This window comes from Aotus nancymaae, unplaced genomic scaffold (genome assembly GCF_030222135.1).
Source record: "Aotus nancymaae isolate 86718 unplaced genomic scaffold, 86718_ANA_hifiasm-v0.15.2.pri h1tg000032l_0, whole genome shotgun sequence".
Classification (NCBI taxonomy): Eukaryota; Metazoa; Chordata; class Mammalia; order Primates; family Aotidae; genus Aotus; species Aotus nancymaae.
In genome coordinates, this window is record NW_026988445.1 from 31,268,734 (window position 1) to 31,284,822 (window position 16,089).

Here is a 16,089-nt window from a genome sequence, read left to right on the forward strand (position 1 = left end):
AGGCTCGGGCTTTGTCATGCATGGCCTGGTGACATGCAAGGTGGAGCCCTTTCCACCATTCTGACTATTACGTCAGCTCTTCTGGGGTGCCGCTCGTCAGCTCTTCTGGGGTGCCGCTCGTCAGCTCTTCTGGGGTGCCGCTCGTCAGCTCTTCTGGGGTGTCGCTCGTCAGCTCTTCTGGGGTGTCGCTCGTCAGCTCTTCTGGGGTGTTTCATCAGCTCTTCTGGGGTGCCGCTCGTCAGCTCTTCTGGGGTCTCGTCAGCTCTTCTGGGGTGCCGCTCGTCAGCTCTTCTGGGGTGTCTCATCAGCTCTTCTGGGGTGCCGCTCGTCAGCTCTTCTGGGGTGCCGCTCGTCAGCTCTTCTGGGGTGTCTCATCAGCTCTTCTGGGGTGTCGCTCGTCAGCTCTTCTGGGGTGCCGCTCATCAGGCTTCTGTCCCATTTTCAATATCATTCTCTGTCTTTTCCTTATTTTTAAGAGTTCTTTATATATTTGACGTGCTAGCAAATGATAATTGTGTATTTCACAAACACGTTACCCATGTCTTTGACTTGCCTTTTCACTCTCAAACGATGTCCTGACAAATTAAAGTTTTAGTTTAAATGCAGTGAAACACACCATTGTTCCACCGTGTAGTTTTAAGAAAATGTTCCTTTCCCTGGAGTTTTCAGCAATCTCTGTTATCACCTAGGGGTTTTATGGTTTTTCCTGTCATTCTGTGTGGCCTCTAGCCCCCCTGGAACTCACTTTTCAGTGTGAAATAAGTTACTAATCTAAATTTTTATAAGGTTAAAAAAAATCAAAGAACCATTTTGGTTTTTTTAGATCATTCTTTCTCCACCGCCTATGCAGGTGTGAAGATAAAAAAAAAAACCCACAAAACAAGAACAATACAAAGCGGGACTCCACAGATTTGATCTGGGTCTGATCATGAGCTCACGACTCCGTCCCTTTGTTCTGACAGCCATTCCTGTGCTGTGCCTGGCGCTCTCCATTCCTGCGGCTGAATGGCTCTTGCTCTCTGGTAGACAGATGCTCGCATGGCTGTTCAGGAGTGTGTTACTGTTCCTGTGCTGTGCCTGGCGCTCTCCATTCCTGCGCTGAATGGTTCTTGCTCTCTGGTAGACAGATGCTCGCATGGCTGTTCAGGAGTGTGTTACTGTTCCTGTGCTGTGCCTGGCGCTCTCCATTCCTGCGCTGAATGGTTCTTGCTCTCTGGTAGACAGACGCTCGCATGGCTGTTCAGGAGTGTGTTACTGTTCCTGTGCTGTGCCTGGCGCTCTCCATTCCTGCGGCCGAATGGCTCTTGCTTTCTGGTAGACAGATGCTCGCATGGCTCTTCAGGAGTGTGTTACACTCGTTGGTCTTCAGAATCTGCTTCTCAATCTTCAGCTCCCCAAAGAAAAACATCTGCTTGGGTTTTGACTGGGCATGAACATATTTGAGACTTCCATGGGTTTCTATCCATTTTGTTAGGTCTTCTGTCAAAAACGTTTCACAATGACCAGGTACAGTGGTTCACACCTGTAATCCCGGCAGTTTGGGAGGCTGAGGCGGGAGGATTGCTTGAGGCCAGGAGTTTGAGCCCAGCCTGGGCAACATAGCGAGACCCTGTCGCTACCCAAAAAAATTCTACAGCCAGGGTTATGGGACAGTAAGACTGTCTCAATGAAAGGACCTACAGCCAGGATTATAGGACAGTCAGATTGTCTTAGTGAAAGGAAATAAATTTGTTTGGTCTCAGACTTCTCTATGAAGCACCCATGAGGCTCAAACACAGTAACCATTAGGAAATTCTATAAAATAAATACACACAACACAGAGGCTGCTACGAAGGGAAATGGCCTTCAACGAAGTGTGGCAGTGTCACCTACTCCACACACTCCTTTCCATCTCCAAATCAAGCTACAAGAACATTGACACCAAATGCTCCCATTGAGGACAAAAGGAAAACATGCTTTGACTTAGAAACAGCATTCTCAGCCCGGACACGCACGTCTCCGCCAGGGCGCCACTCCCTACGAGTCACACAATCACAGCAGATCAGGGATGTTGATTTTGTGACGTATGGGAAAAGGGAAGTGTCCCCCTCCTCTAAAACTATGACAAACCAAATTTTAGTTTCAGGAAAATTCCAACAACAATTTGGTGACTCAAAACTCCCGTTATCTTGGTTACATGAAATTGAGGCAGCTCCCCCTGGAGAGCGTCCTGCACGCCACGGGGTGAGGGCGTGGGAGCTGCCACACATCAGCAGCAGCGCTTTCACTTCTGTGCATGTGACAGACGCCTGAGCCCCTCAACGCCCGGCGCCAGGGGCAGCGACACTCCTTGGACACCAAGGCAGGTGCTGCACAGGCGCGACTCAGCATTACCCAGTGCAAACACGCTGCCAGGTTTGCAGGAACAGCCCCTCTCGCTCCCGTGCACACCCCTCCCTTGGCCCAGCCTCAAGGATGGAAATGGGAGTGGGAGGAGGGAAGCCCGAGACGTCAAGGCTGAAGGAACGTGCCCAGAGCTCTGCTGGGGCTGCCAGCCAGAACCACCACCACCTCCGAAGAGGCTCCTGGGCGCCCCCAAAGCACTCACCTGCCACGTGCAGGCGGAAGGAGAGCCGCTGGCCCCCGGCCTCGCAGCTGTACTCCCCGGCGTCTGCCTGGCCCGCCTGCTGCACCACCAGCCTCCGTGTGCAGCCCGCGGCCTCCACGTGCACCTTCGAGCTGGAGCTCAGCTTCTTCCCGTCCTTGTGCCACGTCACCTCCGTCTGGGCCTGGGCCACCTCGCAGCTCAGCGTGGCGCTGGCCCCCGCCTCAGCCTGCACCTCCCTGCGTGCCGGCTGCTCCTTGGCAAACACCACCTTGGGCTCTGGGGAACAGAGGGGCGCACAGGGTGACGTTCACCATCTAGGTCAGGAAGGCAGCACTGGGAGGGAGGCGGGAGGGACGGAACCCTCCCCAGGCTCAGGCTCTGCCCTGGTGTGTGGTTGGGAGAAGCCTCACCGCCTCCCAGCACAAGGAACACAGTTTCTCCATCCATTCTGCATGTGGCCACGGGCTGTCATCCCAGGCAGGGCCGCCATGACAGACCCTCCAGGGCAGGGAGTGGGGTCCTGACGCCCGAACAGCTCCCATCATGGATGTGCCGGGGTCTCCCCACGGGACTGTGCAGGGCGCGTCCTCACCCAGGGCCCGAGTCTGAGGCTCCCACTCCTGCCACTCTCAGGAGGGTCAGTGCTGGCTTGTGTGGAGCCCCCCGTGGCTTCCTGTGGCCCTGCTGGGAGCACTGTCAAGCTGGGTGCCTTCTGATGGTTTGGGATGGAGTCTTTGCTCTTCTGTGGTGTCACTGTTAAAGCGTTTTGCCCAATTTTTTTTTTTTTTAGATACAGGGTCTTGCTCTGTCGTCCATGCTGGAGTGCGCTGGCGCGTTCATAGCCCATTGCAGCCTCAATCCTTAGGCTTAACACATCCTCCTGCCTCGGCCTCCCGAGGAGCTGGGACTACAGGCATGCACCACCATGCCTAGCTCTTTTATTTTTTAGAGGCAGGGTCTCACTATGTTGCCCAGACTGGTCTCAAATTCCAGGACTCAAGCAATCCTCCTGCCTTGGCCTCCCAAAGCACTTGGGTTACAGGCATGAGCCACCACACCCAACCCCAATTTTCAATAGCACTGTCTTTTACATATTTAGTTTTAAGAACTTCATATAATTAAATGCTATGTATGTTACAAACATCTTCTCCATCCCTGTGCCTTGCCCTTTCACTCCTGCCTGAGGGTCTTCTGATGAAATGAAGTGATCAGTTTTATTTCAGGCAAATGCATCATTCATCTTGTGTGGCTAGTGCATTCATGTTCTGCTCAGGACATCCTCCATTACCCAGAAGTCACTGACCAATCTGTATCATCTGGTAAGAGCTGTTCTACCCACACATTGAGTTGATTTCTTGCCTGGGGAGGTAGACACTCAGTATTTTTATTTTTGCAAACAATTGTCTTAGCACCATTTGTGAAAAGGTCACCCTTCCTCTACACCCACCCTTGCACCAGGGTGAAAAATAAAGAAAGGGAGGAGGAATCTGGTTCCATCAAAGCAGTTCTGAGCTCAGTATTCAATTATTCTGGTCTGTTCATCTCCTCCTGCCTTTGGGCCCAGGTGTCTGAATCACCTCCGCTTTAGAGGACACTCTCCTGTCTGGTAGAGCAAAGGCCCTCACGCTGCATTCTTCAAGGGCAGCTTGGCTCTGCTTGGCCTTCGCTATGTGCTTGTCAGCATTCTCCCACCCAACAGAACTACAGTTACTGGGATGTGCACTTCCACGTCTTCCACAGCTTTTTACCCTCTCTCAACAATGCTTAAGAATTTTTCCCCACAAACCATCTAAAGACCTTTTATTAGGCTGGCAATTGGTAACTACAAGACTTTGGATGGTACTGGAAATCTCTTAAAATGTTATTTTCCATCTGCTTGTTTCCGGTACATAGATCTAGAATTGTTTTCTGGACATTGATTTTTTTATGTGGTAACCATTCCCAAATCTCTTACTAATAATTAGGTATTTTTTGGACTTTCTAAATTAATAACCACATCATCTGTGAGGTGCAGGTTTCACTCTCCAAGCTTTACACCTTGTACTTCCTTTTTCTCCTCTCTGTACTGTACAATGTTGGAAGAAGTGGTGATGGATGGCATCCTTGTCCTGTTTCCAACCTCAAAGGCGACACTTTCCAGCTTTCATGTTTGTGTAATGTTAGCTTATTTTCTCTACAGTATCACTTGTGAAATTAAGGAAAAATGTTTTTATTTAGAGTTTGTTAAGAATTGTATGACATGAATTGATGCTAAATTTTTCCAAATATTTTTTGCATATTTATGATGTTGTATTTTATCAAATGCTTTTAGACTCCATATTGAGGTAATCACATTTGTTTTTCTTTCAATCTGTTAATGTCATATTTTGTACTGATTTTCTAATGTTTCTCATGTTAAACCAGCCTTGCATTCCTGGACTATGACTTTTATCATTGTGTGTTATCCTCTTGATAAATTGGTGAATTCAGGGTGCTAACATTTTAGTTTAAGATATGAGCCTTGATATTGATAAGAGATTGGCCAATTTTAATTCCTCATATTCACGCTGTCAGAGCTTGGTATTAATGATATTTACCTACATAAAATGAGATAGAGGACTGACGTCCTTTTTCAATACCATAGAGGAACATCTATGAACATGGAATAATTTTTTTCCAGAATATCTGGTACATTTTAGAGCACTGGGTAGATATTATTCTATGAGAAGATTATTTGTTGCATTTCTACAAAAGGTTATAGGACTGTTAAAGTTATCTATTTCTACTTTTGATATAGTTTTTTCAAAAGTTTTTGCCAAAACTTTTCAAATTTACTTGCATAAATAATAGGGCCAGGCATGGTGGCTCACACCTGTAATCCCACCACTTTGGGAGGCTGAGGCGGGCAGATCACCTGAGGTCAGGAGCCTGAGACCAGCCTGGTCAACATAATGAAACCCCATCTCTACTAAAAATGCAAAAAAATTAGCCAGGTGTGGTGGTGTACACCTGTAGTCCCAGCTACTCAGGAGGCTGCAGCAGGAAAATTGCTTGAACCCAGGAGGCAGAGGTTGCAGTGAGCCAAGACCACGCACTGCACTCCAGCCTGGGTGACAGAGTGAAACTCCATTTCAAAATAACAATAATAATGACATGTTCTCATATAACAACATTTCAAGTACCTACAAAGTGGGATTTCTGGCACCTATATACCCCCCACAAACTTCTAGCTGCTGATGTGACACCAGTGTTAAGTGTCAGTACCTACTAACAAGTGTGTGACTGCACTCCATCTCCATCTGGCAAAATGAAGGTAGAGCTGGTTCTCAGATGTCTTTATCAACCAGCCATGAATTATTAGACAACAGTAAGAAACACATCCCGCTCTACCTGCCAGTGGCTGCGTCTGGTAACTCATCTTTAAAATGTGCGCTGATGTAGCTTGATCTGTTTATTCCTCTTCTGTTTTAAATACACGAAGTTAAACTAAGGGAAGTTCAGTCCCAGAATGTACTGACATAAGAGCAAATAAAAATAACACACGCTTTCGGAAGAGAACTTCCAACCTCACAGAGCCGCACTGCAGCGCAGACCTACGCTTTCGGAAGAGAACTTCCAACCTCACAGAGCCGCGCTGCAGCGCAGACCTACGCTTTCGGAAGAAAACTTCCAACCTCACAGAGCCTCACAGAGCCGTGGTGCAGCACAGACCTATGCTTTCGGAAGAAAACTTCCAACCTCACAGAGCCACGCTGCAGCGCAGACCTACGCTTTCAGAAGAGAACTTCCAACCTCACAGAGCTGCGCTGCGGCGCAGACCTACGCTTTCGGAAGAAAACTTCCAACCTCACAGAGCCACACTGCAGCGCAGACCTACGCTTTCAGAAGAGAACTTCCAACCTCACAGTGCTGCACTGCAGTGCAGATCCACCAATTCCCAGCTCTTTATTTACTCTGCAGGCAGTATAATAAAAACAAGCTGGGCACGACGGCTCACGTCTGCAACCCCAGCACTTTGGGAGGCTGAGGCGGGCGGATCACTTGAAGCCAGAAGTTTGAGACCAGCCTGTCCCACATGGTGAAACCCCATTTCTACTGAAAATACAAAAATTAGCCAGGTGTGGTGGCAGGTGCCTGTAATCTCAGTTACTCAGGAGGCTCAGGCAGGAGAATCACTTGAACCTGGGAGGCAAAGGTTTCAGCGAGCTGAGATCATGCCACTGCGCTCCAGCTTGGGTGACAGACTCTGTCTCAAAAACAAAACAAAAAAACACAGGATATCGATTTTGCCACATGCAGGTGCACAGAGACCTTTTATGGCCATAAGAAAGTTGAGAAGAGGGTCCCTGAACACCTAAAATTTGGATAATCCAAAGTTCAATCATGAGATAATTCCAAGAATGATTGTGTGGCTGAAATCTGCCCTTATCCTGGTTCAATGGAATTCAACCATCTCCATAGGGAGAGCCCTCAGGTCGGGCTGGTGAGGCTGGGTGCAAGTTATCGGATGGCCTCAGGTGAGAGGTATCTGGTCTGCTTCAGCCCCCTGTAGCAGCCCCCTCAGTTCCACTGAACCAAAGGGCTGGACGCCTAGGAGCACCTGTGGGTTCTCATCGGGGGCCAGGAATTTGTAAACAGCATCATTGCCTGGAAACACAACTCACGGTATCTCTTGTACATATTCGTCCCATCCAGCCAACCTTGGCCCAGCCATGGGTAGGAAAATGGCAGGTAGAATTACAAGAGACTTCCAGAGATGAACTCCAATGGAAAGAGTACTGGGGTCTATCAGCCAATCGCATCATCACCTCCACACAAGGTAACTCAGCGTCCCCAAAGCACTCACCTGCCACGTGCAGGTGGAAGGAGAGCCTCTGGCCCCCGGCCTCGCAGCTGTACTCCCCGGCATCCACCTGGCCTGCCTGCTGTACCACCAGCCTCCGCGTGCAGCCCGCGGCCTCCACGCGCACTTTCGAGCTGGCGCTCAGCTTCTTCCCGTCCTTGTACCACGTCACCTCCATCTGGGCCTGGGCCACCTCGCAGCTCAGCGTAGCACTGGCCCCCGCCTCGGTCTGCACCTCCCTGCATGCCGGCTGCTCCTTGGCAAACACCACCTTGGGCTCTGGGGAAGACAGGGGTTCACAGAGTGACCTCCACCATCTAGGTCAGGAAGGGAGCACTGGGGAAAGGCCTAGAAGGGGAAGTGCAAGGGACAGATGCTCTCCAGGCTCTGCACCACCACCTCCCAGCACAAGGAACAGTTTCTCCATCCATTCTGCATGGAGGGTCTGTCACACCCCCAGGGTGCCCTGCAGAATGGTGGCAGGTTCCAGTGGTCCCTGCTGCATGGGAGGCTGGTCTCGAATGCCTGAACTCAAGTGATCCTTCTGCCTCAGCCTCTCAAAGTGCTGGGATTACAGGCATGAGACACTGAGCCAGTCCTGATGCTAAATGTTGTCAAACAGCTATGCAGAATTTGTGACACTAAATTTTATCAAACTTTTCTTCTGCATTCACTGAGATAATTTGTTTTTCTCTTTCAATCTGTTAATGTCACACATGACATTTTCTGATGTTTTGAATATTGAGCGAATGTTGCATTTCTAAACTACGCCTTTTATCATAGTGCACTTTCCTTTTGACATTCTGGTCATACCACTTTGAAAATATATTGCTCACACCTGCAATCCCAGCACTTTGGGAGGCCGAGATGGGCAGATCATGAGGTCAAGATATCGAGACCATTCTGGCCAACACGGTGAAACCCCATCTCTACTAAGTGGTGTGCATCCCTGTAGTCCCAACTACTCAGGAGGCTGAGGCAGGAGAATCGCTTGAACCTGGGAGGCGGAGGTTGCAGTGAGCTGAGATTGTGCCACTACACTCCAGCCTGGCGAGAGAGCGAGACTCTATCTCAAAAAGAAAATACTTTGTTGAAGCACTGGCCTGGATATCCATAATGAGTGGCCTGTAATTTCAAATCCTTATACTGTTCTTGTCACAATTGGTATCTGTGTTATGCTATCCACATAAAACAGGTTCAAGAATGTATCTTCTCATTCTGTTCTCTGGAAGGATCTCTAAGAACATGAAACAATTTGCTTTGAGAATATTTGATATAATTTATCAGTAGATCCACTGGCCTTAGACCTTTCATAAAAATATTTTTTATCACTGGTTCCACTTAATTTAAAACTATAGGACTATCTGAGTTTTCTGTTTCTTCTTGTGTAACTTTTTCACATAGTTTTCTCTAAGAAATTGGTAATTCTCCAAAACTTAGAAAACTTATTACCATTAAATAATTTATCATACTCTCTTAACACAATATTTTAGAAAGATACATAGTGGGCTTTTTAATGATTTTATACAGACAGAATGCCAAGCTGTCATGTGTTGGTATTTGGAAGTCAATGTAGTACCACAACGCTTTTCTCTCTGATATTTAGCCTGTTGTTTTTGTTTTTTTCCAGAAATAGGGTCTCACTGTTGCCCACACTGGAGTGCAGTGGTGTGATGACCACGGCTCACTGCAGCCTGGAACTCTTGGGCTCAAGTAATCCTCCTGCCTTGTCCTCCCAAAGTGCTGGGAATACAACAGGCGTGAGTCCCTATGTCCAGCCCAGACTCTCTTAAATGTTGTGCTGAGATAGCTTAAGCTCTTCCTTCCTTTTCACTGCCAAGTCCATAAATCAGACTCCAAAAAGGAATCCGGACTCAGAAGCTTGTAACTGGAGACAAAAGGAAGGCCAGGTTTGCCTCAAGAAGAGCACGTGGGATCTCGCAGCCACCCCAGGAGCAGTCACCAGCTCTCTTGCAGCTGCCCCAGGAGCACAGTCACCAGCTCTCTTGCAGCTGCCCCAGGAGCACAGGCACCAGCTCTCCTGCAGCCACCCCAGGAGCACAGGCACCAGCTCTCTTGCGGCTGCCCCAGGAGCACAGGCACCAGCTCTCTTGCGGCTGCCCCAGGAGCACAGTCACCAGCTCTCCTGCAGCCGCCCCAGGAGCACAGTCACCAGCTCTCTTGGCTGCCCCAGGAGCACAGTCACCAGCTCTCCTGCAGCCGCCCCAGGAGCACAGGCACCAGCTCTCTTGCGGCTGCCCCAGGAGCATAGGCACCAGCTCTCCTGCAGCCGCCCCAGGAGCACAGTCACCAGCTCTCCTGCAGCCGCCCCAGGAGCACAGGCACCAGCTCTCTTGCGGCTGCCCCAGGAGCACAGGCACCAGCTCTCTTGGCTGCAATTTTTTTGCACAGACACTGCAAGAAAACACGGACAGAGATTTTGCCACATATGGGTGCACAGTGAGCTTCTAAAGCTTCTAGATTCAAGAAAAAGAAGGAAAGAGGCTTCTTCGACACCAAAAACTTTGACGTCCCAAAGTTCAGTCTGGAGAGAATTCCAGCTGGGACTGCATGGCCGGAATTTCCTCTTACATAATTCATATGAATTCAAACATCTCTCATGGGTGAGAAGCCCCATGTGGTGCTCAAGGGAGGCAGGTGGGAGCCACCTGATAGAAAGGACATCCCCACATTCCCAGGGGTGACGCCTGGTCCACCTCAGACCACAGGGCCAGACAGCGCCAGGGGCCTGGACACCAAAGAGCACGGGGGTTTTGGGGCAGGGCTCAGTGCAATAAGGCTGCACTGCATGGGAATGCCACTCCAGGTGCACCACAGGCCCGGTCCTCCCGCACCCTCCCGTCCAGCCAAGCCTGGCACAGCCATAGGCATAAAACTGGGAGGAGAGGGCATGGAGAAGTGGAGAGGTGGAGTCTCATGGAAAGGGCACTGGGGGACGGAAAGGGCACTGGGGGCCGTGGGGTCATTCACCAGCCTCATCACACCTCTACACAAGGTCACTCAGCATCCCCAAAGCACTCACCTGCCACGTGCAGGCGGAAGGAGAGCCTCTGTCCCCCGGCCTCGCAGCTGTACTCCCCGGCGTCTGCCTGGCCTGCCTGCTGCACAACCAGTCTCCGTGTGCAGCCTGTGGCCTCCATGTGCACTTTCGAGCTGGCGCTCAGCCTCTTCCCATCCTTGTACCACGTCACCTCCGTCTGGGCCTGGGCCACCTCGCAGCTCAGCGTGGCGCTGGCCCCCGCCTCGGCCTGCACCTCCCTGCGTGCCGGCTGTTCCTTGGCAAACACCACCTTGGGTTCTGGGGATGGACAAGGAAGGACACACAAGATCAAACATACAGCCCAGGTCAGGAAGACCACCCTAGGGTAGGAGGGCCTGGATAAGGGAGTAGAAACAGAACCTTCCTCAGGCTCTGCACTGCCATGTGACCAGGACAAGCCCTGCCACCTCCCAGCACAAGCATCACAGTTTCTCCATCCACTGTGCATGGAGCCATGGGCTATCCCAGGCAAGGGGGCTGAGACAGATCCTCTGTGCACAAGCTCCTCCAGGGCAGGGACTGCAGTCCTGATGTCTGCACAGCTACCCTCACAGATATGCCGTAGTTCTAAAGCCAAACCAGCCTTAATTTTTCAAATTCAGGAAGAACACTTCTATAAAGTTTGTTAAGAATCTTATGAAATGAGTTGATGCTAAATTTTCTCAAATGTATCTTCTAGATTTTACCAAATACTTTTATCTGCATTATCAATTACATCATTTTTCATTCAATCTGTCAAGCTTATTATACTGATCTAATGCTTCTAAAGACAAACCAGCCTTGCATTCTGGGCCCAGGATCTTCAACAGCGTGCATTATCTTCTTGATATATTGCTGAATTCCATTTGCCAATACTTTGTTTATAATTGTGTTCTTGATCTCTATAATGACAAATCCATACAGACTGGTCTACAATCTAATTCTTCCTACTTCCTTTGTCAGATTTTGGTATTAATGTTACCCTATCTATATAAAACGACAGCCTGGGCACGGCAGCTCACACCTGTAATCCCAGCACTGTGGGAGGCTGAGGCAGGTGGACAGCTTGCGCACAGAAGTTTGAGACTAGCCTAGGCAACATGGCAAAACTCTGTCTCTACTGAAAAAAAATGCAAAAAATTGCTGGTGCATGTGCTACTTTTTGGTGGTGGTGCATGCCTGTAATCCCAGCTACTTGGGAGGCTGAGGTGGGAGAATCACTTGAACCCAGGAGGCAGTGGCTGCAGTGAGCTGAGATCATGCCACTGTAATCCAGCCTGGGCAACAGAGTGAAGACCTGTCTCAAAATACATATATACACACATAAAATGGCATACAGAGTCAATCTCCTTTTTCTGTTCTCTAGAACAATATCCATGAATATGGAATAACTGCTTTCCAGAATATTTGAAACAGTTTACTAGAAAATCATTGGGTTTTAAAGATTTTTTTTATTACTGTCTCCATCTATTTAAAACTTACAAGACTATTTAAGTTTTCTGTATCCTCTTATGTGAGTTTTCATGTAGTTTACTAGGAATGAGCCAAATTGTCACAACTTTTTAAATTTATTACTTAAAATATTTTGTCATATTCTCCAAAAATAACTTAAGAAAAATATATCATGAGATTTCTGCTATCTATACACACCCACATAACACTGATGCTGATATAATACCAAACTTATGTGTTAGCACCCAGAGGTCACTATGGGACTCCAGCCCACCCCTATTTGGCATCAATACTCTCTTTAAAATAAATAAAATAAAATAAATTTTAAAAAAACAGGAAATTAATTGTATTTCTCAGGCTTCCCTATGTACCAGCCAGGGGAGCACAGACACATACAGCAGCAAACACACTGGACTTACTGGCAAGACATTTGCATTCAAGACAATGGGAAATAAATCTGAGCACAGTTCAGGGACCTGCTACCTCAGTAAAATTTCTAGGGATCCAGTGGTGTGGGGCCTGTCGAGATATTCCTTCTAAAGTAAAGGATAAGTTGCCGCATTTGGCCCCTCCTACAACCAGAAAGAGGCATAAGGCCTATTTGGATTTTGGAGGCAACACATTCCTTGTTTGGGTGTGTTACTCTGGACCATTTATGAAGTGACCCAAAAAGCTGCCAGTTTTGAGCGGCGTCCAGAACAGAAGAAGGCTCCGCACCAGGTCCAGGCTGCTGTGCGAGCTGCTCTGCCACTTGGGTCATACGACCCAGCAGATCCAATGGTGCCTGAGGTATCAGTGGCAGATAGGGATGCTGTCTGGAGCCTTTGGCAGCCCCCATAGGTGAACCAAGCAGAGGCCTCTAGGCTTTCAGAGCAAGGCCCTGCCACCTTCTGCAGATAACTACTCTCCTTTTGAGAGACAGCTCTTGGCCTGTTACCAGGCTTTGGTGGAAACTGAATATCTGACTATGTGTCATGAAGTCACCATGGGACCCGAACTGCCTATCAGCAACTGGGTGTTTTCTGACCCATCTACCCATAAAGTTGGGCGTGCACAGCAGCATTCCATCATCAAATGGAAGTGGCGTATCTGTGATCAGGCTCAAGCAGATCCTGAAGGCACAAGTAAGTTACATGAGGAAGTGGCTCAAATGCCCATGGTCCCCCAGCCTGCACCAACGGCCTTATGGGAAGTTCCGTATGACCAGCTGACAGAGGGAGAGAAAACTAGGGCCTGGTTCACAGATGGTTCTGCACGACACGCAGGCACCACCCGAAAGCAGACAGCTGCAGCACCACAGCCCTTACGAAGGGTATACATCCCTGAAGGACAGCAGTGAAGGGAAAGCTTCCCAGCGGGCAGAACTTCAAGCAGTGCACCTCATTGTGCACTTTGCTTTGAAGAAGAAACAGCCAGATGTGTGATGATACACTGATTCGTGGGCTGTAGCCAATGGTCTGGCTGGATGGCCAGGCACTTGGAAGAAGCATGACTGGAAAACTGGGGAAGAGGTATGTGGATGGACCTTCCTGAGTGATCAAAAACTATGAAGATATGCGCATCTCACGTGAACGCTCACCAAAGGCTGACCTCTGCAGAGGAGGATTTTAATAATCAAGTGGTTAGGATGACTCGTTCTATGGACGGCACTCGGCCTCCTTCCCCAGCCACCCCGGTCATCACACAATGGGCCCACGAACAAAGTGGCCATGGTGGCAGGTCTGGAGGTTATGCATGGGCCCAGCAGCACGGACTTCCACTCACCAAGGCTGCCCTGACTACAGCCACTGCTGAGTACCCGATCTGCCAGCTTCAGAGACCAACACTGAGCCCTGGATATGCCACCATTCCTCAGGGTGATCAGCCAGCTACTTGATGGCGGGTTGATTATACTGAAGCTCCTCCATCATAGAAAGGGCAACAGTTTGTCCTCACCAGAACAGACACTTACTCTGGATATGGCTTTGCCTATCCTGCACACAACGCTTCAGCCAAGACTACCATCCATGGACTCACAGAATGCCTTATCCACCGTCATGGTATTGCACACAGCATTGTCTGGGACCAAGGCATTCTGTGGCCAAAGAAGCGTGGCAGTGGCTCACACTCATGGAACGCACTGGTCTTACCATGGTCCGATCATCCTGAGGCAGGTGGATTGACAGAACAGTGGAATGGCCTTTTGGAAGTCACAATTCCAATGCCAACTAGGTGACACTACTTTGCAAGGCTGGGGCAAAGTCCTCCAGAGGCTGTGTATGTGCTGAATCCGTGTCCAATATAGGATACTGTTTCTCCCATAGCCAGACCAACAAGTCCAGGAACCAAGGGGTAGAAGCAGCACCACTCACCATCACCCCCAGTAACCCACTAGCAAAGTTTTTGCTTCCTGTTCCCATGACACTACGTTCTGCTGGCCTAGAGGTCTTAGCTCCAGAGGGAGGAACACTGCAACCAGGAGACATGACAATGATCCCATTAAACTGGAAGTTAAGATTGCCACCTGAACACTTCGGGCTCCTCCTACCCTTAAGTCAACAGGCTAAGAAAGGAGTTACATTGTTGGCTGGGGTGACTGACCCGGACTATCAAGATGAAATCAGTCTCCTACTCCATAGTGGAGGTAAGGAGGTGTATGCATGGAACACAGGAGATCCCTTAGGCGTCTCTTGGTATGACCACGCCCTGCGATGAAGGTCAATGGGCAACTACAACAGCCCAAACCAGGCAGGACCACAACGGCCCAGACCCCTCAGGAACGAAGATGTGGGTCACTCCGCCAGGAAAAAACTGTGACCTGCTGAGGTGCTTGCTGAAGGCAAAAGGGGGGAGTAGAAGAACGTAGTCATCAAAACCAGCTACGACCACGTGACCAGCTGCAGAACCGAGGACTGTAATTGTCAGAGTATTTCCTCCTGTTATTAAAAACATGTTTGTGGCCGGGCGCGGTGGCTCAAGCCTGTAATCCCAGCACTTTGGGAGGCCGAGGCGGGTGGATCACGAGGTCAAGAGATCGAGACCATCCTGGTCAACATGGTGAAACCCCGTCTCTACTAATACAAAAAATTAGCTGGGCACGGTGGCGCGTGCCTGTAATCCCAGCTACTCAGGAGGCTGAGGCAGGAGAATTGCCTGAACCCAGGAGGCGGAGATTGCGGTGAGCCGAGATCGCGCCATTGCGCTCCAGCCTGGGTATCAAGAGCGAAACTCCGTCTCAAAAAAAAAAAAAAAAAAAAAAAAAAAAACATGTTTGTGCATGTATACACTTGTACTAAAAAAAACTTCATTTTATTTCCTTTATCATGTGCTATAACATTTATTGAGTTAATATCAGCATTTAAGTGTTAACTCTATGTAACAGCATTTGGGCTGGGGATTGGTGCATTTCTGCTGGTATGAAGGATAGCTGTATTATGTTAGGTGTAATTATGACCTTATTACTGTCTTTATTTGAAGATTATGTATGATCTCAGGAGTTGTATATGAGTTCAAGTTGACAAGAGGTGGACTTATGATGGGTAATACTGAGTGTCAACTTGATTGGATTGAAGGATGCAAAGTATTGTTCCTGGGTGTGTCTGTGAGGGTGCTGCCAAAGGAGATGACCCAGTGGGCTGGGAGAGGCAGACCCACCCTCAGTCTGACTGGGCACCTTCTAATCTGCTGCCAGCACAGCCAGGATAAAATCAGGCCGAGGAACATGGAAGGACTGGACTGGCTGACTCTTCCAGCCTCCATCTTTCTCCCACGCAGGGTGCTTCCAGCCCTTGAACATCGGACTCCAAGTTCTTCAGCTTTTAGCCTCTTGGACCTACACCAGTGGTTCGCCAGGGGCCTCAGAACTTCCACCACACACTGAGGGCCATGCTCTCGGCTTCCCTACTTCTGAGGGCTTGGGACTCAGACTGGCTTCCTTGCTCCTCAGCCTGCAGATGGCCTGTCACGGGGCATCACCCTGTGATCATGTGAGCCAAGATTCCTTAATAAACTCCCTTTCATAGACACAGCTATCCTATTGGTCCTGTTCCTCTAGAGAAGCCTGACTAACACACACACTGATCATTAGGACAATGCTAGGAAATAATATTGCTTTACTAGTTAGTGGCTTGGGCTTGTTAACAAAGCATGTTGATGTGGTAGGAGCTGCCTGCACCCTGCCATCCCTAAATTTATAAACACATCTCGAAA

General features: G+C 49.1%; 1 protein-coding gene across 3 annotated transcripts in view; it reads right to left on the minus strand.

Annotated features, from left to right (window-relative positions):
- The window catches only part of LOC135277512 (obscurin-like), a 161,110-nt gene that overhangs the window by 97,497 nt on the left and 47,524 nt on the right, over positions 1-16,089 (minus strand). The window contains exons 17-19 of one of the 3 annotated variants that reach the window (XM_064383691.1): positions 10,453-10,728; positions 7,413-7,688; positions 2,588-2,863 (exon numbers count right to left, since the gene is read on the minus strand). The exons of the other annotated variants lie outside the window; for them this stretch is intronic. Of the exons in view, the coding sequence (XP_064239761.1) occupies positions 2,588-2,863; positions 7,413-7,688; positions 10,453-10,728 (828 nt within the window). The remainder of the gene's footprint in view (positions 1-2,587; positions 2,864-7,412; positions 7,689-10,452; positions 10,729-16,089) is intronic. 3 annotated transcript variants of the gene reach the window in all.